This window comes from Bombina bombina, chromosome 1 (genome assembly GCF_027579735.1).
Source record: "Bombina bombina isolate aBomBom1 chromosome 1, aBomBom1.pri, whole genome shotgun sequence".
NCBI lineage: Eukaryota > Metazoa > Chordata > Amphibia > Anura > Bombinatoridae > Bombina > Bombina bombina.
This window is the reverse complement of record NC_069499.1, coordinates 241,636,430-241,660,302: the sequence shown is the minus strand read 5'-3', so window position 1 is coordinate 241,660,302 and position 23,873 is coordinate 241,636,430. Positions and strand designations below refer to the sequence as shown.

Below are 23,873 nucleotides of genomic sequence, written 5' to 3'. Positions count from 1 at the left end.
TCTTCTGAGTCTCTTTTCTTATAACCCCAGAAATAAGTCAGCACTTACCTTAATCTGCCAGACAGCAAAGGCAGTCCACCCAGCTTGTGAGGTCCTAATCTTCTCCTCACATTGGCCTGTGGAAATAAAAAGTACTGAGTTTTACTCTTCCCTCAGACTTTACAAGCAGGGCAGCATCAGTATGGGAGGCGCAGTGAGAATTATGTCCCACAAGTTCCCATTGCTTTAAAGCCACCAAATGCTTCTCTTTTTACTGAAGAGACTGATTTCGTCTAGGCTACACCCCAGAACAAAGTAGCACACTGTGGCACCACTTTAAAAATAATAAACTCTTGATTGAAGAATCTAAACTAACACCTCACTTTACCTCTTCCTATCACTAACACAGGCAAAGAGAATGACTGGAGTGGGAGGGAAGGGAGTTGCTATATATACAGCTCTGCTGTGGTGCTCTTTGCTTCCTCCTGCTGACCAGGAGGCGATATCCCACAAGTAAGGATGAAATCCATGGACTCTTCGTATCTTGTAAAAGAGAGAAAAAAATTGGGTTCAGTGTCCCTTTAACCTTGCTAGATAATGTGGTGTTGTTTTTTTTGTTTGTGTGGTTTTTTTTTTGGTCTGTTTAGTGTGTTTTCTAAAGTAAAATACTAACAGTTTTTTTTTTTTCCCTCCAGGCGAACTGATGATGAGTCTTTTCTGGTATTATAGACCAGAGCACACTCAGGGGGGGCGCAATCCCAGCATGCACCAGGTGAGTGTCTTAAATTTACCCCATCAGTGTCCTCTTCTGCGTGCACAAGGTTTCCCCCCCCCCTTTAGAACCTTGCAGAAGTATTTCTTAGATATTCTTGCCATTTTGGAACTTCAGTGCAACTGTTTTTTGCAATACTGCTAGTTTAGAAAATTCTGAAACACTGTTTAACCTGATTGGTTGTCCCAACTTTGTGCTTAGGTTTTGTTTATTGCTGACATAATTGTTGCATTGGGTGCAATTTACTAAAAACAAGTGGTTTGAAATGGCTTGATAGTATTTAATTTCCCTTTAAAGATTGTTAGTATTACTATAAATTGTCTTACTAAATTGTTATACTAAAATCTTCTTGTGCCTAAGAATATTTATAGGGATATAAAGGTCAAATATGAAATGTGCATAAATGTATTTCAATTTGAATTATAAGCATTTTTGCAATGTTATTTAATTTGCAAAAATAATTCTAGTAAAGGTTTAGTTATTTTTGTTGTTGGGTTTTTTTGGTGTTTTTTTTTTTTTTTTTTTTTGCGGCATATGCAGATATCCTGAAAAGGCCCATCCACCAGTATGCAAACACCACACCTTATCAGAAGGTCAGCAGTAGCTTGTATGGCACAAATACATTCCACTACCAGTTCTCTGAGCAGGCATGGTGTTTGAATACTTGTGCATGGGCCCTCACAGGATGTGTGTATGCCGCACAAAAAGGTCATTTTTACTAATGAAAGTATATTGCAAAAATGCTTATTTCTCTTACATGGTGTATCCAGTCCACGCATTCATCCTTACTTGTGGGACATTCTCATTCCCTACAGGAAGTGGCAGAGAGCACACAGCAGAGCTGTCCATATAGCTCCCCCTCAGGCTCCGCCCCCCCAGTCATTCTCTTTGCCGCTGTAACAAGTAGCATCTCCACGGGAGGGTAAAGTGAATGTGGTGTTAGATTTGTAGTTTTTATTTTTTAAATCAAAAGTTTATTTTAAAATAGTGCCGGTTTGTACTATTTACTCTGTGGCAGAAAGTGATGAAGATTTCTGCTGAGAGGAAAACGATTTTAGCATGTTGTAACTAAAATCCATTGCTGTTCCCACACAGGACTGTTGAGTACCAGAAAACTTCAGTTGGGGGGAACAGTTTGCAGGCTTAACTGCTTTAAGGTATGTTTGTAATTTTTTCTAGTCAAGACTTAGTAATACTAGAAGTCTGACAATAATCCCCATGTGGGATTACTGAAGTTACCTCACTCCTCAAACATATGTGAGAACAGCAGTGGATCTTAGTTACTTCTGCTAAGATCATAGAAAAACGCAGGCAGATTCTTCTTCTAAATGCTGCCTGAGATAAAATAGGACAACTCCGGTACCATTTAAAAACAATAAACTTTTGATTGAAGAAAAAACTAACTATATTACACCACTTTCCTCTTACTATCTCCAGCTATGTTGAGAGCTTGCAAGAGAATGACTGGATATGGCAGTAAGCCATATTCTGAGACTTAGTATAGAAGGAAGGCTTATTTGAAAGGGCTCAAAACACTGGTGGACACTGTTAAGGGGCAATCTATTTTTTTTTTACAAAAATCTGATATTTATACAAGTTTATATTACATTTGAAACACTTTTTTGGGGTTTATTCCGCATGGCATATATTCAGACACCTATTTTGGCTTGGGAAGGCCCCACAACTCCAGAGTGAAGAGGGAGGGGGCCTGAAATTCGTGCCTCAGTTGCGCAGTTGATTTTACAGACAGCTTCATGCAGCTCCATGTGAAGAGTCCAGAGATTACTTGAGGACTACAGAGAGGCTTATTTTCGATCAAAGATAATCCCCAAGGAAGGTAGGGCCACAGCAGAGGCTGTGGCATGGTGCTGTAGTTTGCTAACCGGTTGCCAGTTTTAATTTGCTCCGGTTTGGGCAGTAAGGGGTTAATTGACTTGAAATTTACTGTGCAATCATTTCAAAGCATTTGGATCATATGGTGAAAATTTCAGAAAGATTGGATGATTTTTGGAGATTTAGTAAAAAAGTGTGCGCTTTTTATTATTTAATGGCACAGTACCGTTTTTTCAAAAATTGTATTTCTCTTGTAAGGTGTATCCAGTCCACGGATCATCCATTACTTGTGGGATATTCTCCTTCCCAACAGGAAGTTGCAAGAAGATCACCCACAGCAGAGCTGCTATATAGCTCCTCCCCTAACTGCCATATCCAGTCATTCTCTTGCAAGCTCTCAACATAGCTGGAGGTAGTAAGAGGAAAGTGGTGTAATATAGTTAGTTTTTTCTTCAATCAAAAGTTTATTGTTTTTAAATGGTACCGGAGTTTTCCTATTTTATTTCAGGCAGCATTTAGAAGAAGAATCTGCCTGCGTTTTTCTATGATCTTAGCAGAAGTAACTAAGATCCACTGCTGTTCTCACATGTCTGAGGAGTGAGGTAACTTCAGAGGGAGAATGGCATGCAGGTAATCCTGCAATAAGGTATGTGCAGTTTAAGTTTTTCTAGGGATGGAATTTGCTAGAAAAAAAGCTGCTGATACCGGATTAATGTAAGTTAAGCCTAAATACAGTGATTTAATAGCGACTAGTATCAGGCTTGCTATCAGAGGTATATACTTTGATTAATGTGCAATATAAAACGTTGGCTGGCATGTTTAATCGTTTTTATATATGCTTTGGTGATAAAACTTATTGGGGCCTAGTTTTTTCCACATGGCTGGCTTGATTTTTGCCTAGAAACAGTTTCCTGAGGCTTTCCACTGTTGTAATATGAGTGGGAGGGGCCTATTTTAGCGCTTTTTTGCACAGTTAAAATTACAGACTGAGACATTCAGCTTCCCTCAGCAGTCCCCTGCATGCTTTAGGACATCTCTGAAGGGCTCAAAAGTCATATATTGAGGAAGGTAAAGCCACAGTGGAGCTGTGGCAGTTGTTGTGACTGTTTAAAAAACGTATTTTTCAATTTGTTAAACCGTTTTTTGTATTAAGGGGTTAATCATCCATTTACAAGTGGGTGCCATGCTCTGCTAACTTGTTACATACACTGTTAAAATTTCGTTAGTTTAACTGCCTTTTTTCACTGTTATTTCAAATTTTAGCAAAATTTGTTTCCCTTAAAGGCACAGTAACGTTTTTTATATTGCTTGTTTAACTTGATGTAAAGTGTTTTCCAAGCTTGCTAGTCTCATTGCTAGTCTGTATAAGCATGTCTGACATAGAGGAAACTCCTTGTTCATTATGTTTAAAAGCCATGGTGGAACCCCATATGAGAATGTGTACTAAATGTATAGATTTCACTTTAAACAATAAAGATCAGCTTTTATCTTTAAAAAATTTATCACCAGAGGATTCTGGCGAGGGGGAAGTTATGCCGACTAACTCTCCCCACGTGTCAGACCCTTTGACTCCCGCTCAAGGGACTCACGCTAAAATGGCGCCAAGTACATCAAAGACGCCCATAGCAATTACTTTGCAGGACATGGTGGCAATCATGGATAATACCCTGTCAGCGGTATTAGCCAGACTGCCTGAATTCAGAGGAAAGCGCGATAGCTCTGGGGTTAGACGTAGTACAGAGCGCGCAGATGCCTTAAGGCCCATGTCTGATACTGCGTCACAATATGCAGAAGCTGAGGAAGGAGAGCTTCAGTCTGTGGGTGACATTTCTGATTCGGGGAAACCTGATTCAGATATTTCTACTTTTAAATTTAAGCTTGAGAACCTCCGTGTACTGCTTGGGGAGGTGTTAGCTGCTCTGAATGACTGTGACACAATTGCAGTACCAGAGAAATTGTGTAGACTGGATAAATACTATGCAGTGCCGGTGTGTACTGATGTTTTTCCAATACCTAAAAGGTTTACAGAAATTATTAATAAGGAGTGGGATAGACCCGGTGTGCCGTTTCCCCCCCCCCCCCCCCTCCTATTTTTAGAAAAATGTTTCCAATAGACGCCACCACACGGGACTTATGGCAGACTGTCCCTAAGGAGGAGGGAGCAGTTTCTACTTTATCAAAGCGTACCACTATCCCTGTCGAGGACAGTTGTGCTTTTTCAGAGCCAATGGATAAAAAATTAGAAGGTTACCTTAAGAAAATGTTTATTCAACAAGGTTTTATCCTGCAGCCCCTTGCATGCATTGCGCCTGTCACTGCTGCTGCGGCGTTCTGGTTTGAGTCTCTGGAAGAGGCCTTTCAGACAGCTACTCCATTGACTGAAATACTTGACAAGCTTAGAACACTTAAGCTAGCTAATTCTTTTGTTTCTGATGCCATTGTTCATTTGACTAAACTAACGGCTAAGAATTCTGGATTCGCCATCCAGGCGCGTAGGGCGCTATGGCTTAAATCCTGGTCAGCTGACGTGACTTCAAAGTCTAAATTACTTAACATTCCCTTCAAGGGGCAGACCCTATTCGGGCCTGGTTTGAAGGAAATTATTGCTGACATTACTGGAGGTAAGGGTCATACCCTTCCTCAGGACAGGGCCAAATCAAAGGCCAAACAGTCTAATTTTTGTGCCTTTCGAAACTTCAAGGTAGGTGCAGCATCAACTTCCTCTGCTACAAAACAAGAGGGAACTTTTGCTCAATCCAAGCCGGGCTGGAAAACTAACCAGTCCTGGAACAAAGGCAAACAGGCCAGAAAGCCTGCTGCTGCCTCTAAGACAGCATGAAGGAACGGCCCCCTATCCGGTAACGGATCTAGTAGGGGGCAGACTTTCTCTCTTCGCCCAGTCATGGGCAAGAGATGTTCAGGATCCCTGGGCGTTGGAGATCATATCTCAGGGATATCTTCTGGACTTCAAGGCTTCCCCTCCTCAAGGGAGATTTCATCTTTCGAGATTATCTGTAAACCAGATAAAGAAAGAGCCATTCTTACGCTGTGTGCAAGACCTCCTAGTTATGGGAGTGATCTGTCCAGTTCCACAGTCGGAACAGCGACAGGGTTTTTATTCAAATCTGTTTGTGGTTCCCAAAAAAGAGGGAACCTTCAGACCCATTTTGGATCTAAAGATCTTAAACAAATTCCTCAGAGTTCCATCGTTCAAAATGGAAACTATTCGGACCATCCTACCTATGATCCAGGAGGGTCAGTACATGACCACAGTGGATTTGAAGGATGCTTACCTTCACATACCGATTCACAAAGATCATCATCGGTTCCTAAGGTTTGCCTTTCTAGACAGGCATTACCAATTTGTGGCTCTTCCCTTCGGGTTAGCTACAGCTCCAAGAATCTTTACAAAGGTTCTGGGATCGCTTCTGGCGGTCCTAAGACCGCGAGGTATATCAGTGGCCCCTTATCTGGACGACATCCAGATACAGGCGTCAAGCTTTCAGATTGCCAAGTCACATACGGACATAGTTCTGGCATTTCTCAGGTCACATGGGTGGAAGGTGAACGAGGAAAAGTTCTCTATCCCCACTCACAAGAGTCTCCTTCCTAGGGACTCTGATAGATTCTGTAAAGATGAAGATTTACCTGACAGAATCCAGGTTTCCAAAGCTTCTAAAATCTTGCCCTGTTCTTCATTCTATTCCGTGCCCTTCGGTGGCTCAGTGTATGGAAGTAATTGGCTTGATGGTAGCGGCGATGGACATAGTGCCATTTGCGCGCCTACATCTCAGACCGCTGCAACTATGCATGCTCAGTCAGTGGAATGGGGATTACACAGATTTGTTCCCTCTGCTAAATCTGGATCAAGAGACCAGAGATTCTCTTCTCTGGTGGCTATCTCGGGTCCATCTGTTCAAAGGTATGACCTTTCGCAGGCCAGATTGGACAATTGTAACAACAGATGCCAGCCTTCTAGGTTGGGGTGCAGTCTGGAATTCCCTGAAGGCTCAGGGATTGTGGACTCAGGAGGAGAAACTCCTCCCAATAAATATTCTGGAGTTAAGAGCAATATTCAATGCTCTTCTAGCTTTGCCTCAGTTAGCAACCCTGAGGTTCATCAGATTTCAGTCGGACAACATCACGACTGTGGCTTACATCAACCATCAAGGGGGAACCAGGAGTTCCCTAGCGATGTTAGAAGTCTCCAAGATAATTCGCTGGGCAGAGACTCACTCTTGCCACCTATCAGCAATCCATATCCCAGGTGTAGAGAACTGGGAGGCGGATTTTCTAAGTCGTCAGACTTTTCATCCGGGGGAGTGGGAACTCCATCCGGAGGTGTTTGCTCAATTGGTTCTAGCAGCGCCTTGGTTCTTCAACCTGGCTTATGTGTTTCCACCGTTTCCTCTGCTCCCTCGACTGATTGCCAAAATTAAACAGGAGAGAGCATCGGTGATCTTGATAGCGCCTGCGTGGCCATGCAGGACCTGGTAGGCAGACCTAGTGGACATGTCATCCTTTACACCATGGACCCTGCCTCTGAGACAAGACCTTCTACTGCAAGGTCCTTTCAATCATCCAAATCTAATTTCTCTGAGACTGACTGCATGGAGATTGAACGCTTGATTTTATCAAAGCGTGGCTTCTCCGAGTCAGTCATTGATACCCTTATATAGGCACGAAAGCCTGTCACCAGGAAAATCTACCATAAGATATGGCGTAAATACCTTTATTGGTGTGAATCCAAAAATTACTCATGGAGTAAGGTTAGGATTCCTAGGATATTGTCCTTTCTCCAAGAGGGTTTGGAAAATGGATTATCTGCTAGTTCTTTAAAGGGACAGATTTCTGCTCTATTCTTTTGCACAAGCGTCTGGCAGAAGTTCCAGACGTTCAAGCTTTTTGTCAGGCTTTGGTTAGAATTAAGCCTGTGTTTAAACCTGTTGCTCCCCCATGGAGCTTAAACATGGTTCTTAAAGTTCTTGAAGGGGTTCCGTTTGAACCCCTTCATTCCATTGATATCAAACTTTTATCTTGGAAAGTTCTGTTTTTGATGGCTATTTCCTCGGCTCGGAGAGTCTCTGAGTTATCTGCCTTACAATGTGATTCTCCTTATCTGATTTTCCATTCAGATAAAGTAGTTCTGCGTACAAAACCTGGGTTTCTTTCATGTAATTGGCAAGAGTCCATGAGCTAGTGACATATGGGATATACAATCCTACCAGGAGTGGCAAAGTTTCCCAAACCTCAAAATGCCTATAAATACACCCCTCACCACACCCACAATTCAGTTTTTGCAAACTTTGCCTCCTATGGAGGTGGTGAAGTAAGTTTGTGCTAAGATTTCTACGTTGATATGTGCTTCTCAGAATTGTTGAAGCCCGATTTCTCTGAGTACAGCGAATGTCAGAGGGACGTGAAGGGAGTATCACCTTTTGAATACGATGATTTCCCTAACGGGGGTCTTTTTCATGGGTTCTTTGTTATCGGTCGTAGAGATTCATCTCCTACCTCCCTTTTCAGATCGACGATATACTCTCAAATTTTCCATTACCTCTACTAAAGAACTGTTTTAGTACTGGTTTGGCTATCTGCTATTTGTGGATGAGTGTCTTTTGGTAAGTATGTTTTTATTACTTAAGACACTCTCAGCTATGGTTTGGCACTTTATGCAATTTATATAAAGTTCTAAATATATGTATTGTACTTATATTTGCCATGAGTCAGGTTCATGTGTTTCCTTCTGCAGACTGTCAGTTTCATATTTTGGAATATAAACACTTTAAGAAAATTTGTTTCTTACATGGGGTTTAGTCTTTTTCAATTTTGACTACTTTTGCATTTGCGGGTATTAGGCCCGCGGGTGTGTCAAATGTTAGACTTTATTGCGTCATTTTTGACGCAACTTCGTCATTTCCGGCGTCATACGTGATGTCGAGACCTTTCACACGGCGGCGTCATTAGTGACGCAAGTGTGTCATTTCCGGTCATACTTGGCGCCAATTTTTTCATTATTTCAATACCCCATGCATGTTTGCCTCCTGCTTTCTTCTATCAAGAGGCCTATGCTTTTGCATTTTTTCCCATTCCTGAAACTGTCATTTAAGGAAATATTCCACCGAATGTCATTTGTAATAGTTGTCATGATAAACTTTTACATGCAGATAGTGTTTCTATCAGTAATAGTACATTGCCAGTTGCAGTTCCTTCAACTCCTAATGTGCATGATATACCTGTAAATTTCAAAGAATTTGTTTCTGAATCTATTATGAAGGCTTTGTCTGCATTTCCACCTTCTAATAAACGTAAAAGGTCTTTTAAAACTTCTCATTTAGCTGATGAAATTTCAAATGACCAACAACATAATAATTCATCCTCTTCTGATGAGGATCTATCTGAAACAGAAGATCCTTCCTCAGATATTGACACTGACAAATCTACTTATTTATTTAAAATAGAGTATATGCGTTCTTTATTAAAAGAAGTGTTAATTACTTTGGATATTGAGGTAACCAGTCCTATTGACGTTCAGTCTAATAAACGTTTAAATGCTGTTTTTAAACCTCCTGTGGTTTCCCCAGGTGTTTTTCCCATTCCTGAGGCTATTTCTGATATGATTTCTAGGGAATGGAATAAGCCAGGTACTTCCTTTGTTCCTTCTTCAAGGTTTAAGAGATTGTATCCTTTACCAGCAAAATCTATAGAATTTTGGGAAAAGATCCCCAAAGTTGATGGGGCTATTTCTACTCTTGCTAAACGTACCACTATTCCTATGGAAGATATCACTTCCTTTAAGGATCCTTTAGATAGGAAGCTTGAATCTTATCTAAGGAAGGCCTATTTATATTCAGGTCATCTTCTCAGACCTGCTATTTCTTTGGGTGATGTTGCGACCGCATCAAATTTCTGGTTGGAAAATTTAGCGCAACATGAATTGGATTCTGACATATCTAGCATTGTTCGCTTACTGCAACATGCTAATCATTTTATTTGTGATGCCATTTTTGATATTATCAAAATTGATGTTAGATCCATGTCTTTAGCTGTATTAGCTAGAAGAGCTTTGTGGCTTAAATCTTAAATGCTGATATGACATCTAAATCTAGATTACTATCTCTTTCTTTCCAAGGTAATAATTTATTTGGTTCTCAGTTGGATGTTTTTTTTGCCTCAGGATAAAAAACCTAAGGGTAAATCTAAGGCTTCTGACAGTTTTCTTTCCTTTCGTCAGAATAAGGAACAAAAACTCAATCCTCCTCCCAAGGAATCTGCTTCCAGTTGGAAGCCTTCCTCAAATTGGAATAATTCCAAGCCATTTAGGAAACCAAAGTCTGCCCCTAAGTCTGCATGAAGGTGCGGCCCTCCTTCCAGCTCAGCTGGTAGGGGGCAGATTAAGGTTTTTCAAGGATTTTTGGATAAAATCTGTCCAAAATCATTGGATTCAGAGCATTGTCTCTCAAGGGTATCGAATAGGATTCAAAGTAAGACCTCCTGTGAGAAGATTTTTTCTCTCACACATTCCTGTAAATCCAGTAAAAGCTCAGGCTTTTCTGAAGTGTGTTTCAGATCTGGAGTCTTCAGGGGTAATCATGCCAGTTCCTTTTCAGGTTTGGGGTTTTATTCAAACCTATTAATTGTACCAAAGAAAGAAAATTTGTTCAGACCAGTTCTGGATCTGAAAATTTTGAATCGTTATGTAAGAGTACCCACTTTCAAGATGGTGACTATAAGGACTATTCTGCCTTTTGTTCAGCAAGTACATTATATGTCCACAATAGACTTGCAGGTTGCATACCTTCATATTCCGATTCATCCAGAACACTATCAGTTTCTCAGATTCTCTTTTCTAGACAAGCATTACCAATTTGTTGCTCTTCCATTTGGCCTTGCAACAGCTACAAGAATCTTTTCAAAGGTTCTGGGTGCCCTACTATCTGTAATCAGAGAACAGGGTATTGAGGTGTTTCCTTATTTGGTCGATATCTTGGTACTAGCTCAGTCTTTACATACTGCAGAATCTCACACGAATCAACTAGTGTTGTTTCTTCGGAAACATGGTTGGAGGATCAATTTACCAAAAAGTTTCTTGATTCCTCAGACAAGCGTCACCTTTTTAGGTTTCCAGATAGATTCAGTGTCCATGACTCTGTCTCTAACAGATAAGAGACGTTTAAAATTAGTTGCAGCCTGCCGGCGCCTTCAGTCTCAGTCATTCTCTTCAGTGGCTATGTGCATGGAAGTTTTAGGTCTCATGACTGCAGCATCGGAAGCAATCCCCTTTGCTCGTTTTCACACGAGACCTCTACAGCTTTGCATGCTGAATCAATGGTGCAGGGATTATACAAAGATATCACAATTAATATCCTTGAATCCCAATGTACGACACTCTCTGACATGGTGGATAGATCACCATCGTTTGGTTCAAGGGGCTTCTTTTGTTCGCCCAACCTGGACTGTGATCACAACAGATGCGAGTCTTTCAGGTTGGGGAGCTGTTTGGGGGTCTCTGACAGCACAAGGGGTTTGGAAATCTCAAGAGGCGAGATTACCAATAAATATTTTAGAACTCTGTGCAATTCTCAGGGCTCTTCAGTTCTGGCCTCTACTAAAGAGAGAACCGTTCATTTGTTTTCAGACACAATATCACAACTGTGGCTTATGTCAATCATCAGGGTGGGACTCACAGTCCCCAAGCTATGAAAGAAGTATCTTGGATACTTGCCTGGGCGGAATCCAGCTCCTTTCTAATCTCTGCGGTACATATCCAAGGTGTAGACAATTGGGAGGCGAATTATCTCAGCCACCAGACTTTACATCCAGGGGAGTGGTCTCTACATCCAGATGTGTTTTCTCAGATTGTTCAGATGTGGGGGCTTCCAGAGATAGATCTCATGGCCTCTCATCTAAACAAGAAACTTCCCAGATACCTGTCCAGGTCCAGGGATGTTCAGGCGGAAGCAGTGGATGCCCTGACACTTCCTTGGTGTTATCAACCTGCTCACATCTTCCCACCTCTAGTTCTTCTTCCAAGAGTGATTTCCAAAATCATCATGGAACAGTCTTTTGTGTTGCTGGTGGCTCCAGCATAGCCACACAGGTTTTGGTATGCGGATCTGGTTCGGATGTCCAGTTGTCCGTCTTGGCCACTTCCATTACGGCCGGACCTACTATCTCAAGGTCCGTTTTCCCATCAAGATCTCAAATCATTAAATTTGAAGTTATGGAAATTGAACGCTTAGTTCTAAGTCATAGAGGTTTCTCTGATTCAGTGATTAATACTATGTTACAAGCTCGTAAATCTGTTTCTAGGAAGATTTATTATAGAGTTTGGAAGGCTTACATTTCATGGTGTTCTTCTCATAAATTCTCCTGGCATTCTTTTAGAATTCCTAGAATTTTGCAGTTTCTTCAGGATGGTCTGGATAAGGGTTTGTCTGCAAGTTCCCTGAAAGGACAAATCTCCGCTCTTTCTGTTTTATTTCACAGAAAAATTGCTATACTTCCTGATATACACTGTTTTGTACAGGCTTTAGTTCGTATTAAGCCTGTCATTAAGTAAATTTCTCCTCCTTGGAGTCTTAATTTGGTTCTGAGGGCTTTACAGGCTCCTCCTTTTGAACCTATGCATTCTTTGGACTTTAACTACTTTCTTGGAAAGTGTTGTTCCTTTTGGCTATCTCTTCTGCTAGAAGAGTTTCTGAGCTATCTGCTCTTTCTTGTGAGTCTCCTTTTTATGATTTTTCATCAGGATAAGGCAGTTTTGCGGACTTCTTTTCAATTTTTACCTAAGGTTGTGAATTCAAACAACATTAGTAGAGAAATTGTTGTCCCTTCTTTATGTCCTAATCCTAAGAATTCTTTGGAGAGATCCTTACATTCTTTGGATGTGGTAAGAGCTTTGAAATATTATGTGGAAGCTACTAAAAATTTCAGGAAGACTTCTAGTCTATTTGTTTTATTTTCTGGCCCTCGGAAAGGTCAGAAAGCTTCTGCTGTTTCCTTGGCTTCTTGGTTGAAACTTTTGATTCATCAAGCTTATTTGGAGTCGGGTCAAACCCCGCCTCAGAGAATTACAGCTCATTCTACTAGATCAGTCTCTACTTCATGGGCTTTTAAGAATGAAGCTTCAGTCGATCAGATTTGCAAAGCAGCCACTTGGTCCTCTTTTACAAAATTCTACCATTTTGATGTATTTGCTTCTTCGGAAGCAGTTTTTGGTAGAAAAGTTCTTCAGGCAGCTGTTTCAGTTTGAGTCTTCTGCTTTTGATTTAAGTTTTTTTCTTTTCAAAGTGAAAATAACTTATTTTTTGGGTTGTGGATTATTTTTTTCAGCGTAATTTAGCTGTTATTTTATTCCCTCCCTCTCTAGTGACTCTTGAGTGGAAGACTCCACATCTTGGTTATTGATATCCCATATTTCACTAGCTCATGGACTCTTGCCAATTACATGAAAGAAAACATAATTTATGTAAGAACTTACCTGATAAATTAATTTCTTTCATATTGGCAAGAGTCCATGAGGCCCACCCTTTTTATGGTGGTTATGATTTTTTGTATAAAGCACAATTATTTCCAAATTTCCTTTGTTGATGCTTTCTACTCCTTTCTTTATCACCCCACTGCTTGGCTATTCGTTAAACTGAATTGTGGGTGTGGTGAGGGGTGTATTTATAGGCATTTTGAGGTTTGGGAAACTTTGCCCCTCCTGGTAGGATTGTATATCCCATATGTCACTAGCTCATGGACTCTTGCCAATATGAAAGAAATGAATTTCAGGTAAGTTCTTACATAAATTATGTTTTTTACCTAAGGTAGTTTCTAACAAGAATATCAATCAAGAGATTGTTGTTCCATCATTGTGTCCTAATCCTTCTTCAAAGAAGGAACGCCTTTTACATAATCTGGACGTGGTCCGTGCTTTAAAGTTTTACTTACAAGCTACTAAAGATTTTCGCCAAACATCTACAATGTTTGTTGTTTACTCTGGACAGAGGAGAGGTCAAAAAGCTTCGGCAACCTCTCTTTTTGGCTTTGGAGCGTAATACGCTTAGCCTATGAGACTGCTGGACAGCAGCCCCCTGAAAGGATTACAGCTCATTCTACTTGAGCTGTGGCTTCCACCTGGGCCTTTAAAAATGAGGCTTCTGTTGAACAGATTTGCAAGGCGGCGACTTGGTCTTCGCTTCATACCTTTTCAAAATTTTACAAATTTGATACTTTTGCTTCTTCGGAGGCTATTTTTGGGAGAAAGGTTCTACAGGCAGTGGTTCCTTCCATTTAAGCCTGCCTTGTCCCTCCCTTCATCCGTGTACTTTAGCTTTGGTATTGGTATCCCACAAGTAATGGATGATCCGTGGACTGGATACACCTTACAAGAGAAAACATAATTTCTTCTGTTATGTGTGATCAGTCCACGGGTCATCATTACTTCTGGGATATAACTCCTCCCCAACAGGAAATGCAAGAGGATTCACCCAGCAGAGCTGCATATAGCTCCTCCCCTCTACGTCACTCCCAGTCATTCTCTTGCACCCAACGACTAGATAGGATGTGTGAGAGGACTATGGTGATTATACTTAGTTTTTATAACTTCAATCAAAAGTTTGTTATTTTACAATAGCACCGGAGCGTGTTATTGCCTCTCTGGCAGAGTTTGAAGAAGAATCTACCAGAGTTTTTACTATGATTTTAACCGGAGTAGTTAAGATCATATTGCTGTTTCTCGGCCATCTGAGGGAGGTAAAAGCTTCAGATCAGGGGACAGCGGGCAGATGAATCTGCATTGAGGTATGTAGCAGTTTTTTATTTTCTGAATGGAATTGATGAGAAAATCCTGCCATACCGTTATAATGACATGTATGTATACTCTACACTTCAGTATTCTGGGGATGGTACTTCACTGGAATTACTCTGTAAAAAGTACATTAACCTTTTAATAGGTATTTATTATGTTAAACGTTTTTGCTGGAATGTAGAATCGTTTGCATTTTCTGAGGTACTGAGTGAATAAATGTTTGGGCATTATTTTTCCACTTGGCAGTTGCTTGTTTTAATCGTGACAGTTTCGTTTCTCTCTCACTGCTGTGTGTGAGGGGGAGGGGCCGTTTTTGGCGCTCTTTGCTACGCATCAAAAATTTCCAGTCAGTTACTCTTGTATTTCCTGCATGATCCGGTTCATCTCTAACAGAACTCAGGGGTCTTCAAACTTCTTTGGAGGGAGGTAGATTCTCTCAGCAGAGCTGTGAGACTTATATATTGACTGTTAATAAAAACGTTGCTCTTTAATTTTTACGTTTCAAATGTAATTATTGTTACTTTACTAATGGGAACAAACCTTTGCTAAAAGTTGTGTTGTTTTCAAGGATTGATGCTATAACTGTTTTTCAGTTCATTATTTCAACTGTCATTTAATCGTTTAGTGCTTCTTTGAGGCACAGTACGTTTTTGTTAAATAAGATTGTAACCAAGTTGCAAGTTTATTTGCTAGTGTGTTAAACATGTCTGATTCAGAGGAAGATACCTGTGTCATTTGTTCCAATGCCAAGGTGGAGCCCAATAGAAATTTATGTACTAACTGTATTGATGCTACTTTAAATAAAAGCCAATCTGTACAAATTGAACAAATTTCACCAAACAGCGAGGGGAGAGTTATGCCGACTAACTCGCCTCACGTGTCAGTACCTGCATCTCCCGCCCGGGAGGTGCGTGATATTGTGGCGCCTAGTACATCTGGGCGGCCATTACAGATAACATTACAAGATATGGCTACTGTTATGACTGAAGTTTTGGCTAAATTACCAGAACTAAGAGGCAAGCGTGATCACTCTGGGGTGAGAACAGAGTGCGCTGATAATACTAGAGCCATGTCTGATACTGCGTCACAGCTTGCAGAGCATGAGGACGGAGAGCTTCATTCTGTGGGTGACGGTTCTGATCCAAACAGATTGGATTCAGATATTTCAAATTTTAAATTTAAATTGGAGAACCTCCGTGTATTACTAGGGGAGGTTTTAGCGGCTCTTAATGATTGTAACACTGTTGCAATACCAGAGAAATTGTGTAGGTTGGATAAATACTTTGCGGTACCGGCGAGTACTGACGTTTTTCCTATACCTAAGAGACTAACTGAAATTGTTACTAAGGAGTGGGATAGACCCGGTGTGCCGTTCTCACCCCCTCCAATATTTAGAAAGATGTTTCCAATAGAAGCCACCACACGGGACTTATGGCAAACGGTCCCTAAGGTGGAGGGAGCAGTTTCTACTTTAGCTAAGCGTACCACTATCCCGGTGGAGGATAGCTGTGCTTTTTCAGATCCGATGGATAAAAAATTAGAGGGTTACCTTAAGAAAATGTTTGTTCAACAAGGTTTTATATTGCAACCCCTTGCATGCATCGCGCCGATTACGGCTGCGGCAGCATTTTGGATTGAGTCTCTGGAAGAGAACCTTAGTTCAGCTACGCTGGACGACATTACGGACAGGCTTAGAGTCCTTAAACTAGCTAATTCATTCATTTCGGAGGCCGTAGAACATTTAACCAAACTTACGGCTAAGAACTCAGGATTCGCCATTCAGGCACGTAGGGCGCTGTGGCTAAAATCCTGGTCAGCTGATGTAACTTCTAAGTCCAAATTACTTAATATACCTTTCAAGGGGCAAACTTTATTTGGGCCCGGTTTGAAAGAAATTATCGCTGACATTACAGGAGGTAAGGGCCACGCCCTGCCTCAAGACAAAGCCAAAGCTAAGGCTAGACAGTCTAATTTTCGTCCCTTTCGGAATTTCAAAGCAGGAGCAGCACCAACTTCCACTGCACCAAAACAGGAAGGAGCTGTTGCTCGTTACAGACAAGGCTGGAAACCTAACCAGTCCTGGAACAAGGGCAAGCAGGCCAGGAAACCTGCTGCTGCCCCTAAGACAGCATGAATCGAGGGCCCCCGATCCAGGACCGGATCTAGTGGGGGGCAGACTCTCTCTCTTCGCCCAGGCTTGGGCAAGAGATGTTCAGGATCCCTGGGCGCTAGAGATCATATCTCAGGGATACCTTTTAGACTTCAAATTCTCTCCCCCAAGAGGGAGATTTCATCTGTCAAGGTTGTCAACAAACCAAATAAAGAAAGAAGCGTTTCTACGCTGTGTACAAGATCTGTTATTAATGGGAGTGATCCATCCGGTTCCGCGGTCGGAACAAGGACAAGGGTTTTACTCAAACCTGTTTGTGGTTCCCAAAAAAGAGGGAACTTTCAGGCCAATCTTGGATTTAAAGATCCTAAACAAATTCCTAAGAGTTCAATCGTTCAAAATGGAAACTATTCGGACAATCTTACCCATGATCCAAAAGGGTCAGTACATGACCACAGTGGATTTAAAGGATGCTTACCTTCACATACCGATTCACAAAGATCATTACCGGTATCTAAGGTTTGCCTTCTTAGACAGGCATTACCAGTTTGTAGCTCTTCCATTCGGATTGGCTACGGCTCCAAGAATCTTCACAAAGGTTCTGGGTGCCCTTCTGGCGGTACTAAGACCGCGAGGAATTTCGGTAGCTCCGTACCTAGACGACATTCTGATACAAGCTTCAAGCTTTCAAACTGCCAAGTCTCATACAGAGTTAGTTCTGGCATTTCTAAGGTCGCATGGATGGAAAGTGAACGAAAAGAAGAGTTCTCTCTTTCCTCTCACAAGAGTTCCATTCTTGGGGACTCTTATAGATTCTGTAGAAATGAAAATTTATCTGACAGAAGACAGATTAACAAAGCTTCTAAATGCATGCCGTGTCCTTCATTCCATTCAACTCCCGTCAGTAGCTCAATGCATGGAGGTGATCGGCTTAATGGTAGCAGCAATGGACATAGTACCCTTTGCACGTCTACATCTCAGACCGCTGCAATTGTGCATGCTGAGTCAGTGGAATGGGGATTACTCAGACTTGTCCCCTACTCTGAATCTGGATCAAGAGACCAGAAACTCTCTTCTATGGTGGCTTTCTCGGCCACATCTGTCCAGGGGGATGCCATTCAGCAGGCCGGACTGGACAATTGTAACAACAGACGCCAGCCTACTAGGCTGGGGCGCTGTCTGGAATTCTCTGAAGACTCAGGGACAATGGAATCAGGAGGAAAGTCTCCTGCCAATAAACATTCTGGAATTGAGAGCAGTTCTCAATGCCCTTCTGGCTTGGCCCCAGTTAAAAACTCGGGGGTTCATCAGGTTTCAGTCGGACAACATCACGACTGTAGCTTACATCAACCATCAAGGAGGGACAAGAAGCTCCCTAGCAATGATGGAAGTATCAAAGATAATTCGCTGGGCAGAGTCTCACTCTTGCCACCTGTCAGCAATCCACATCCCGGGAGTGGAGAACTGGGAGGCGGATTTCTTGAGTCGCCAGACTTTTCATCCGGGGGAGTGGGAACTTCATCCGGAGGTCTTTGCCCAAATACTTCGACGTTGGGGCAAACCAGAGATAGATCTCATGGCGTCTCGCCAGAACGCCAAACTTCCTCGCTACGGGTCCAGATCCAGGGATCCGGGAGCGGTTCTGATAGATGCTTTGACAGCACCTTGGAACTTCGGGATGGCTTATGTGTTTCCACCCTTCCCACTGCTTCCTCGATTGATTGCCAAAATCAAACAGGAGAGAGCATCAGTGATTCTAATAGCGCCTGCATGGCCACGCAGGACTTGGTATGCAGATCTAGTGGACATGTCATCCTGTCCGCCTTGGTCTCTACCTCTAAGACAGGACCTTCTGATACAGGGTCCATTCAAACATCAAAATCTAACTTCTCTGAAGCTGACTGCTTGGAAATTGAACGCTTGATTTTATCAAAACGTGGTTTTTCGGAGTCGGTTATTGATACCCTGATACAGGCTAGGAAGCCTGTTACCAGAAGAATTTACCATAAGATATGGCGTAAATACCTATACTGGTGCGAATCCAAAGGTTACTCCTGGAGTAAGGTTAGGATTCCTAGGATATTGTCCTTTCTACAAGAAGGTTTAGAAAAGAGTTTATCGGCTAGTTCATTAAAGGGACAGATCTCAGCTCTGTCCATCTTGTTGCACAGGCGTCTGTCAGAAAATCCAGACGTCCAGGCCTTTTGTCAGGCTTTAGCTAGAATCAAGCCTGTGTTTAAAACTGTTGCTCCGCCATGGAGTTTAAACCTTGTTCTTAACGTTCTACAAGGAGTTCCGTTTGAACCCCTTCATTCCATTGATATAAAGTTGTTATCTTGGAAAGTGTTATTTTTAATGGCTATTTCTTCGGCTCGGAGAGTCTCTGAGTTATCAGCTTTACATTGTGATTCTCCTTATTTGATTTTTCATTCAGATAAGGTAGTTCTGCGTACTAAACCTGGGTTCTTACCTAAGGTAGTCACTAACAGGAACATCAATCAAGAGATTGTTGTTCCTTCTTTATGCCCAAATCCTTCTTCAAAGAAGGAACGTCTTCTACACAATCTGGATGTAGTTCGTGCCCTCAAGTTCTACTTGCAGGCAACTAAGGATTTTCGACAAACGTCTTCCCTGTTTGTCGTGTACTCTGGTCAGAGGAGAGGTCATAAGGCTTCGGCTACCTCTCTCTCCTTCTGGCTTCGTAGCATAATTCGTTTAGCCTATGAGACTGCTGGACAGCAGCCTCCTGAAAGAATTACAGCCCATTCTACTAGAGCTGTGGCTTCCACTTGGGCCTTTAAGAATGAGGCCTCTGTTGAACAGATTTGCAAGGCTGCAACTTGGTCTTCGCTTCATACTTTTTCCAAATTTTACAAATTTGACACTTTTGCTTCTTCGGAGGCTATTTTTGGGAGAAAGGTTCTTCAGGCAGTGGTTCCTTCTGTATAATGAGCCTGCCTATCCCTCCCGTCATCCGTGTACTTTTGCTTTGGTATTGGTATCCCAGAAGTAATGATGACCCGTGGACTGATCACACATAACAGAAGAAAACATAATTTATGCTTACCTGATAAATTCCTTTCTTCTGTTGTGTGATCAGTCCACGGCCCGCCCTGTTTTTTTTTTAAGGCAGGTAAATATCTTTTAAATTATACTCCAGTCACCACTTCACCCTTGGTTTCTCCTTTCTCGTTGATTCTTGGTCGAATGACTGGGAGTGACGTAGAGGGGAGGAGCTATATGCAGCTCTGCTGGGTGAATCCTCTTGCATTTCCTGTTGGGGAGGAGTTATATCCCAGAAGTAATGATGACCCGTGGACTGATCACACAACAGAAGAAAGGAATTTATCAGGTAAGCATAAATTATGTTTTATGCTTACCTGATAAATTTATTTCTCTTGTGGTGTATCCAGTCTTCGGCCCGTCCTGTCTTTTTAAGGCAGATCTAAATTTTAATTTAAACTACAGTCACCACTGCACCCTATGGTTTCTCCTTTCTCGGCTTGTTTCGGTCGAATGACTGGATATGGCAGTTAGGGGAGGAGCTATATAGCAGCTCTGCTGTGGGTGATCCTCTTGCAACTTCCTGTTGGGAAGGAGAATATCCCACAAGTAATGGATGATCCGTGGACTGGATATACCACAAGAGAAATAACTTTATCAGGTAAGCATAAATTATGTTTTTACTGTATTTGAGTGCTGTCTAAGTCTGTTTAACATGTCTGAGCCTACAGATAGACCTTGTTCTATGTGTTTAATAGCCATGGCGGTACCCCCTTTACATTTGTGTTTAAAGTGTGCTAAGGTATCTAAACATTTTAAAGACCATGCAGTGACACTTAAAAATGTAGCCCAAGATGATTCTTTCACAGAAGGTAACGAGGATAGTCCTCCTTCCTCTCCCCATGTGTCGACACCAGTTACACCCGCGCAAGCGATGCCTAGTACCTCTAGCGCATTGGCCCCTATTACATTACAACAATTAGCAGCAGTCATGGATAATTCCCTTGCGGCATTTCTATCCAAACTGCCAGTTTTTCCTAAAAAGCGTGATAGCTCAGTTTTAAGAACAGAGGATGAGCAATCAGAAGTTTTGGATAATTTATCTGTTGTACCCTCACAACACTCTGAAGTGGCAGTGAGGGATGTACTGTCCGAGGGAGAAATTTCTGACACAGGAAAGTTTTCTCAGCGGGCAGAATCAGATTCCTTAGCGTTTAAATTTAAGCTGGAACACCTCCGCCTACTGCTTAAGGAGATTTTAGCTACGCTGGATGATTGTGACCCCATGGTGGTCCCAGTAAAATTGTGTAAAATGGACAATTTTCTAGAAGTCACTGTATACACTGATGTGTTTCCGATATCGAAGAGGGTGGCGGATATTGTGACTAGGGAGTGGGAGAGACCAGGTGTACCTTTTGTTCCCCCCCCCCCCCCCCCTATCTTTAAGAAAATGTTCCCCATAACTGACCCCAGGCGGGACGCGTGGCAGACGGTCCCTAAGATAGAGGGAGCAGTTTCAACACTAGCCAAGGGCACAACCATACCAATAGAAGACAGTTGTGCTTTCAAAGATCCTATGGATAAAAAATTTGGTTTACTAAAGAAAATATTTGTTCAACAAGGTTTCCTTCTTCAACCGATTGCCTGCATTATTCCTGTAACTACTGCAGTGGCTTTTTGGTTTGAGGCACTGGAGGAGTCGCTCCAGAGGGAGACTTTATATGACAGTCATGGATAGAATTCATGCTCTAAAGCTGGCTAATTCTTTTATCACAGATGCCGCTTTACAATTAACTAAGTTAGCAGCGAAAAATTCTGGTTTTGCCATTATGGCGCGAAGAGCGCTTTGGCTCAAATCGTGGTCGGCTGACGTGTCGTGCAAAACAAAATGACTAAATATTCCTTTCAAGGGAAAGACCCTATTCGGCCCCGAGTTGAAAGAAATTATTTCGGATATCACTGGGGGAAAGGGCCATGCCCTTCCACAAGATAGACCGTTTAAGGCCAAAAACAAGGCTAATTTTCACTCTTTTCGCAACTTCAGGAGCGGACCTGCTTCAACCTCTGCAACCGCAAAACAAGAGGGTAGCGCTTCCCAGCCCAAAGCAACCTGGAAGTCTTTGCAGGGCTGGAACAAGGGTAAACAGGCCAAGAATCCTGCGGCTGCTACCAAGACAGCATGAAGGGGTAGCCCCCGATCCGGGACCGGATCTAGTAGGGGGCAGACTTTCTCTCTTTGCTCAGGCTTGGGCAAGAGATGTTCCAGATCCCTGGGCATTAGAAATTGTTGCTCAGGGGTATCTTCTAGAATTCAAGGACTCTCCTCCAAGGGGAAGGTTCCACATTTCTCGTTTGTCTTCAGACCAGACAAAGAAACAAACGTTCTTACGCTGTGTAGAAGATCTTCTAAAGATGGGAGTGATACACCCAGTTCCAATTGCAGAACAAGGACTGGGCTTTTACTCAAACCTGTTTGTAGTTCCCAAAAAGGAAGGAACTTTCAGGCCAATCCTGGATCTAAAAATTCTAAACAAATTCCTCAGAGTTCCATCATTCAAAATGGAAACCATTCGGACAATCTTACCGATGATCCAGGAAGGTCAATATATGACTACCGTGGATCTAAAGGATGCGTACCTACATATTCCTATCCACAAAGATCATCATCAGTTCCTAAGGTTCGCCTTTCTGGACACGCATTACCAGTTTGTGGCCCTTCCTTTCGGGTTGGCCACCGCTCCCAGAATTTTCTCAAAGGTGCTAGGGTCCCTTCTAGCGGTACTAAGAATGCGGGGCATTGCAGTAGCACCTTATCTGGACGACATCTTAATACAGGCGTCGTCTTTTCACAGAGCCAAGGCTCATACGGACATTGTTCTGGCCTTTCTAAGGTCTCACGGGTGGAAGGTGAACGTAGAAAAAAGTTCTCTGTCCCCGCTCACAAGGGTTCCCTTCCTGGGAACACTAATAGACTCGGTAGAAATGAAAATATTTCTGACGGAGGTCAGGAAGTCAAAGCTTTTAACTACTTGCCGAGTTCTTCATTCCATTCCTCGGCCTTCTGTAGCTCAGTGCATGGAGGTAATCGGATTAATGGTTGCGGCAATGGGCGTTGTCCCTTTTTGCCCGAATTCATCTCAGACCACTGCAACTGTGCATGCTAAAACAGTGGAATGGGGATTATGCAGATTTGTCTCCTCAAATACAAATGGACCAGAAAACCAGAGATTCTCTTCTCTGGTGGTTGTCTCAGGATCACCTGTCTCAAGGAATGTGCTTCCGCAGACCGGAGTGGATCATTGTCACGACCGATGCCAGTCTGTTAGGCTGGAGTGCGGTCTGGGACTCTCTGAAAGCTCAGGGCCTATGGTCTCAGGAAGAATCTCTTCTTCCGATAAACATTTTGGAACTGAGAGCGATATTCAACACGCTCCAGGCATGGCCTCAACTAGCGGAGGCCAAATTCATCAGATTTCAGTCGGACAACATCACGACTGTAGCGTACATCAATCATCAGGGAGGAACAAAAAGTTCCCTAGCGATGAAGGAAGTAACCAAGATCATCAAATGGGCGGAGGATCACTCCTGCCACCTATCTGCAATTCACATCCCAGGAGTAGACAACTGGGAGGCAGATTTTCTGAGTCGTCAGACTTTTCACCCAGGGGAGTGGGAACTCCACCCGGAGGTTTTTGCTCAGCTGATCCAGCTATGGGGCATTCCAGAATTGGATCTGATGGCGTTCCGTCAGAACACCAAACTTCCCCTTTACGGATCCAGGTCCAGGGACCCCAAGGCGGCATTGATAGATGCTCTAGTAGCGCCTTGGTCCTTCAGTCTAGCTTATGTCTTTCCACCATTTCCTCTTCTCCCTCGGCTAGTAGCCAGAATCAAACAGGAGAAGGCTTCGTTAATTCTGATAGCGCCTGCGTGGCCACGCAGGACCTGGTATGCAGACCTAGTGGACATGTCATCGGTTCCACCATAGAAGCTGCCATCGAGGCAGGATCTTCTAATACAGGGTCCATTCAAGCATCCAAATCTAGTTTCTGTGCAACTGACTGCTTGGAGATTGAACGCTTAATTCTAGCTAAGCGTGGGTTCTCTGAATCAGTTATAGCAGGGGTGTCCAAACTTTGCTCTCCAGAGGTTTTGGAACTACATTTCCCATGATGCTCAGCTAGATAAAATGCTGGCTGAGCATCATCGGAAATGTAGTTCCAAAACCTCTGGAGAGCAAAGTTTGGACACCCCTGAGTTATAGATACTCTGATCCAGGCCAGAAAGCCTGTCACCAGGAAAATTTACCATATGATATGGCGGAAATATCTTTGTTGGTGTGAATCCAAGGGTTACTCGTGGAGTAAGATTAGGATTCC

At 42.5% G+C, this 23,873-nt stretch overlaps 1 protein-coding gene across 1 annotated transcript in view; it reads left to right on the top strand.

Moving 5' to 3' along the window:
• The window catches only part of BAHD1 (bromo adjacent homology domain containing 1), a 509,383-nt gene that overhangs the window by 313,888 nt on the left and 171,622 nt on the right, over positions 1-23,873 (top strand). Inside the window, exon 5 of the mRNA XM_053697895.1 lies at positions 675-751. Coding sequence (XP_053553870.1) covers positions 675-751 — 77 coding nt within the window. The remainder of the gene's footprint in view (positions 1-674; positions 752-23,873) is intronic.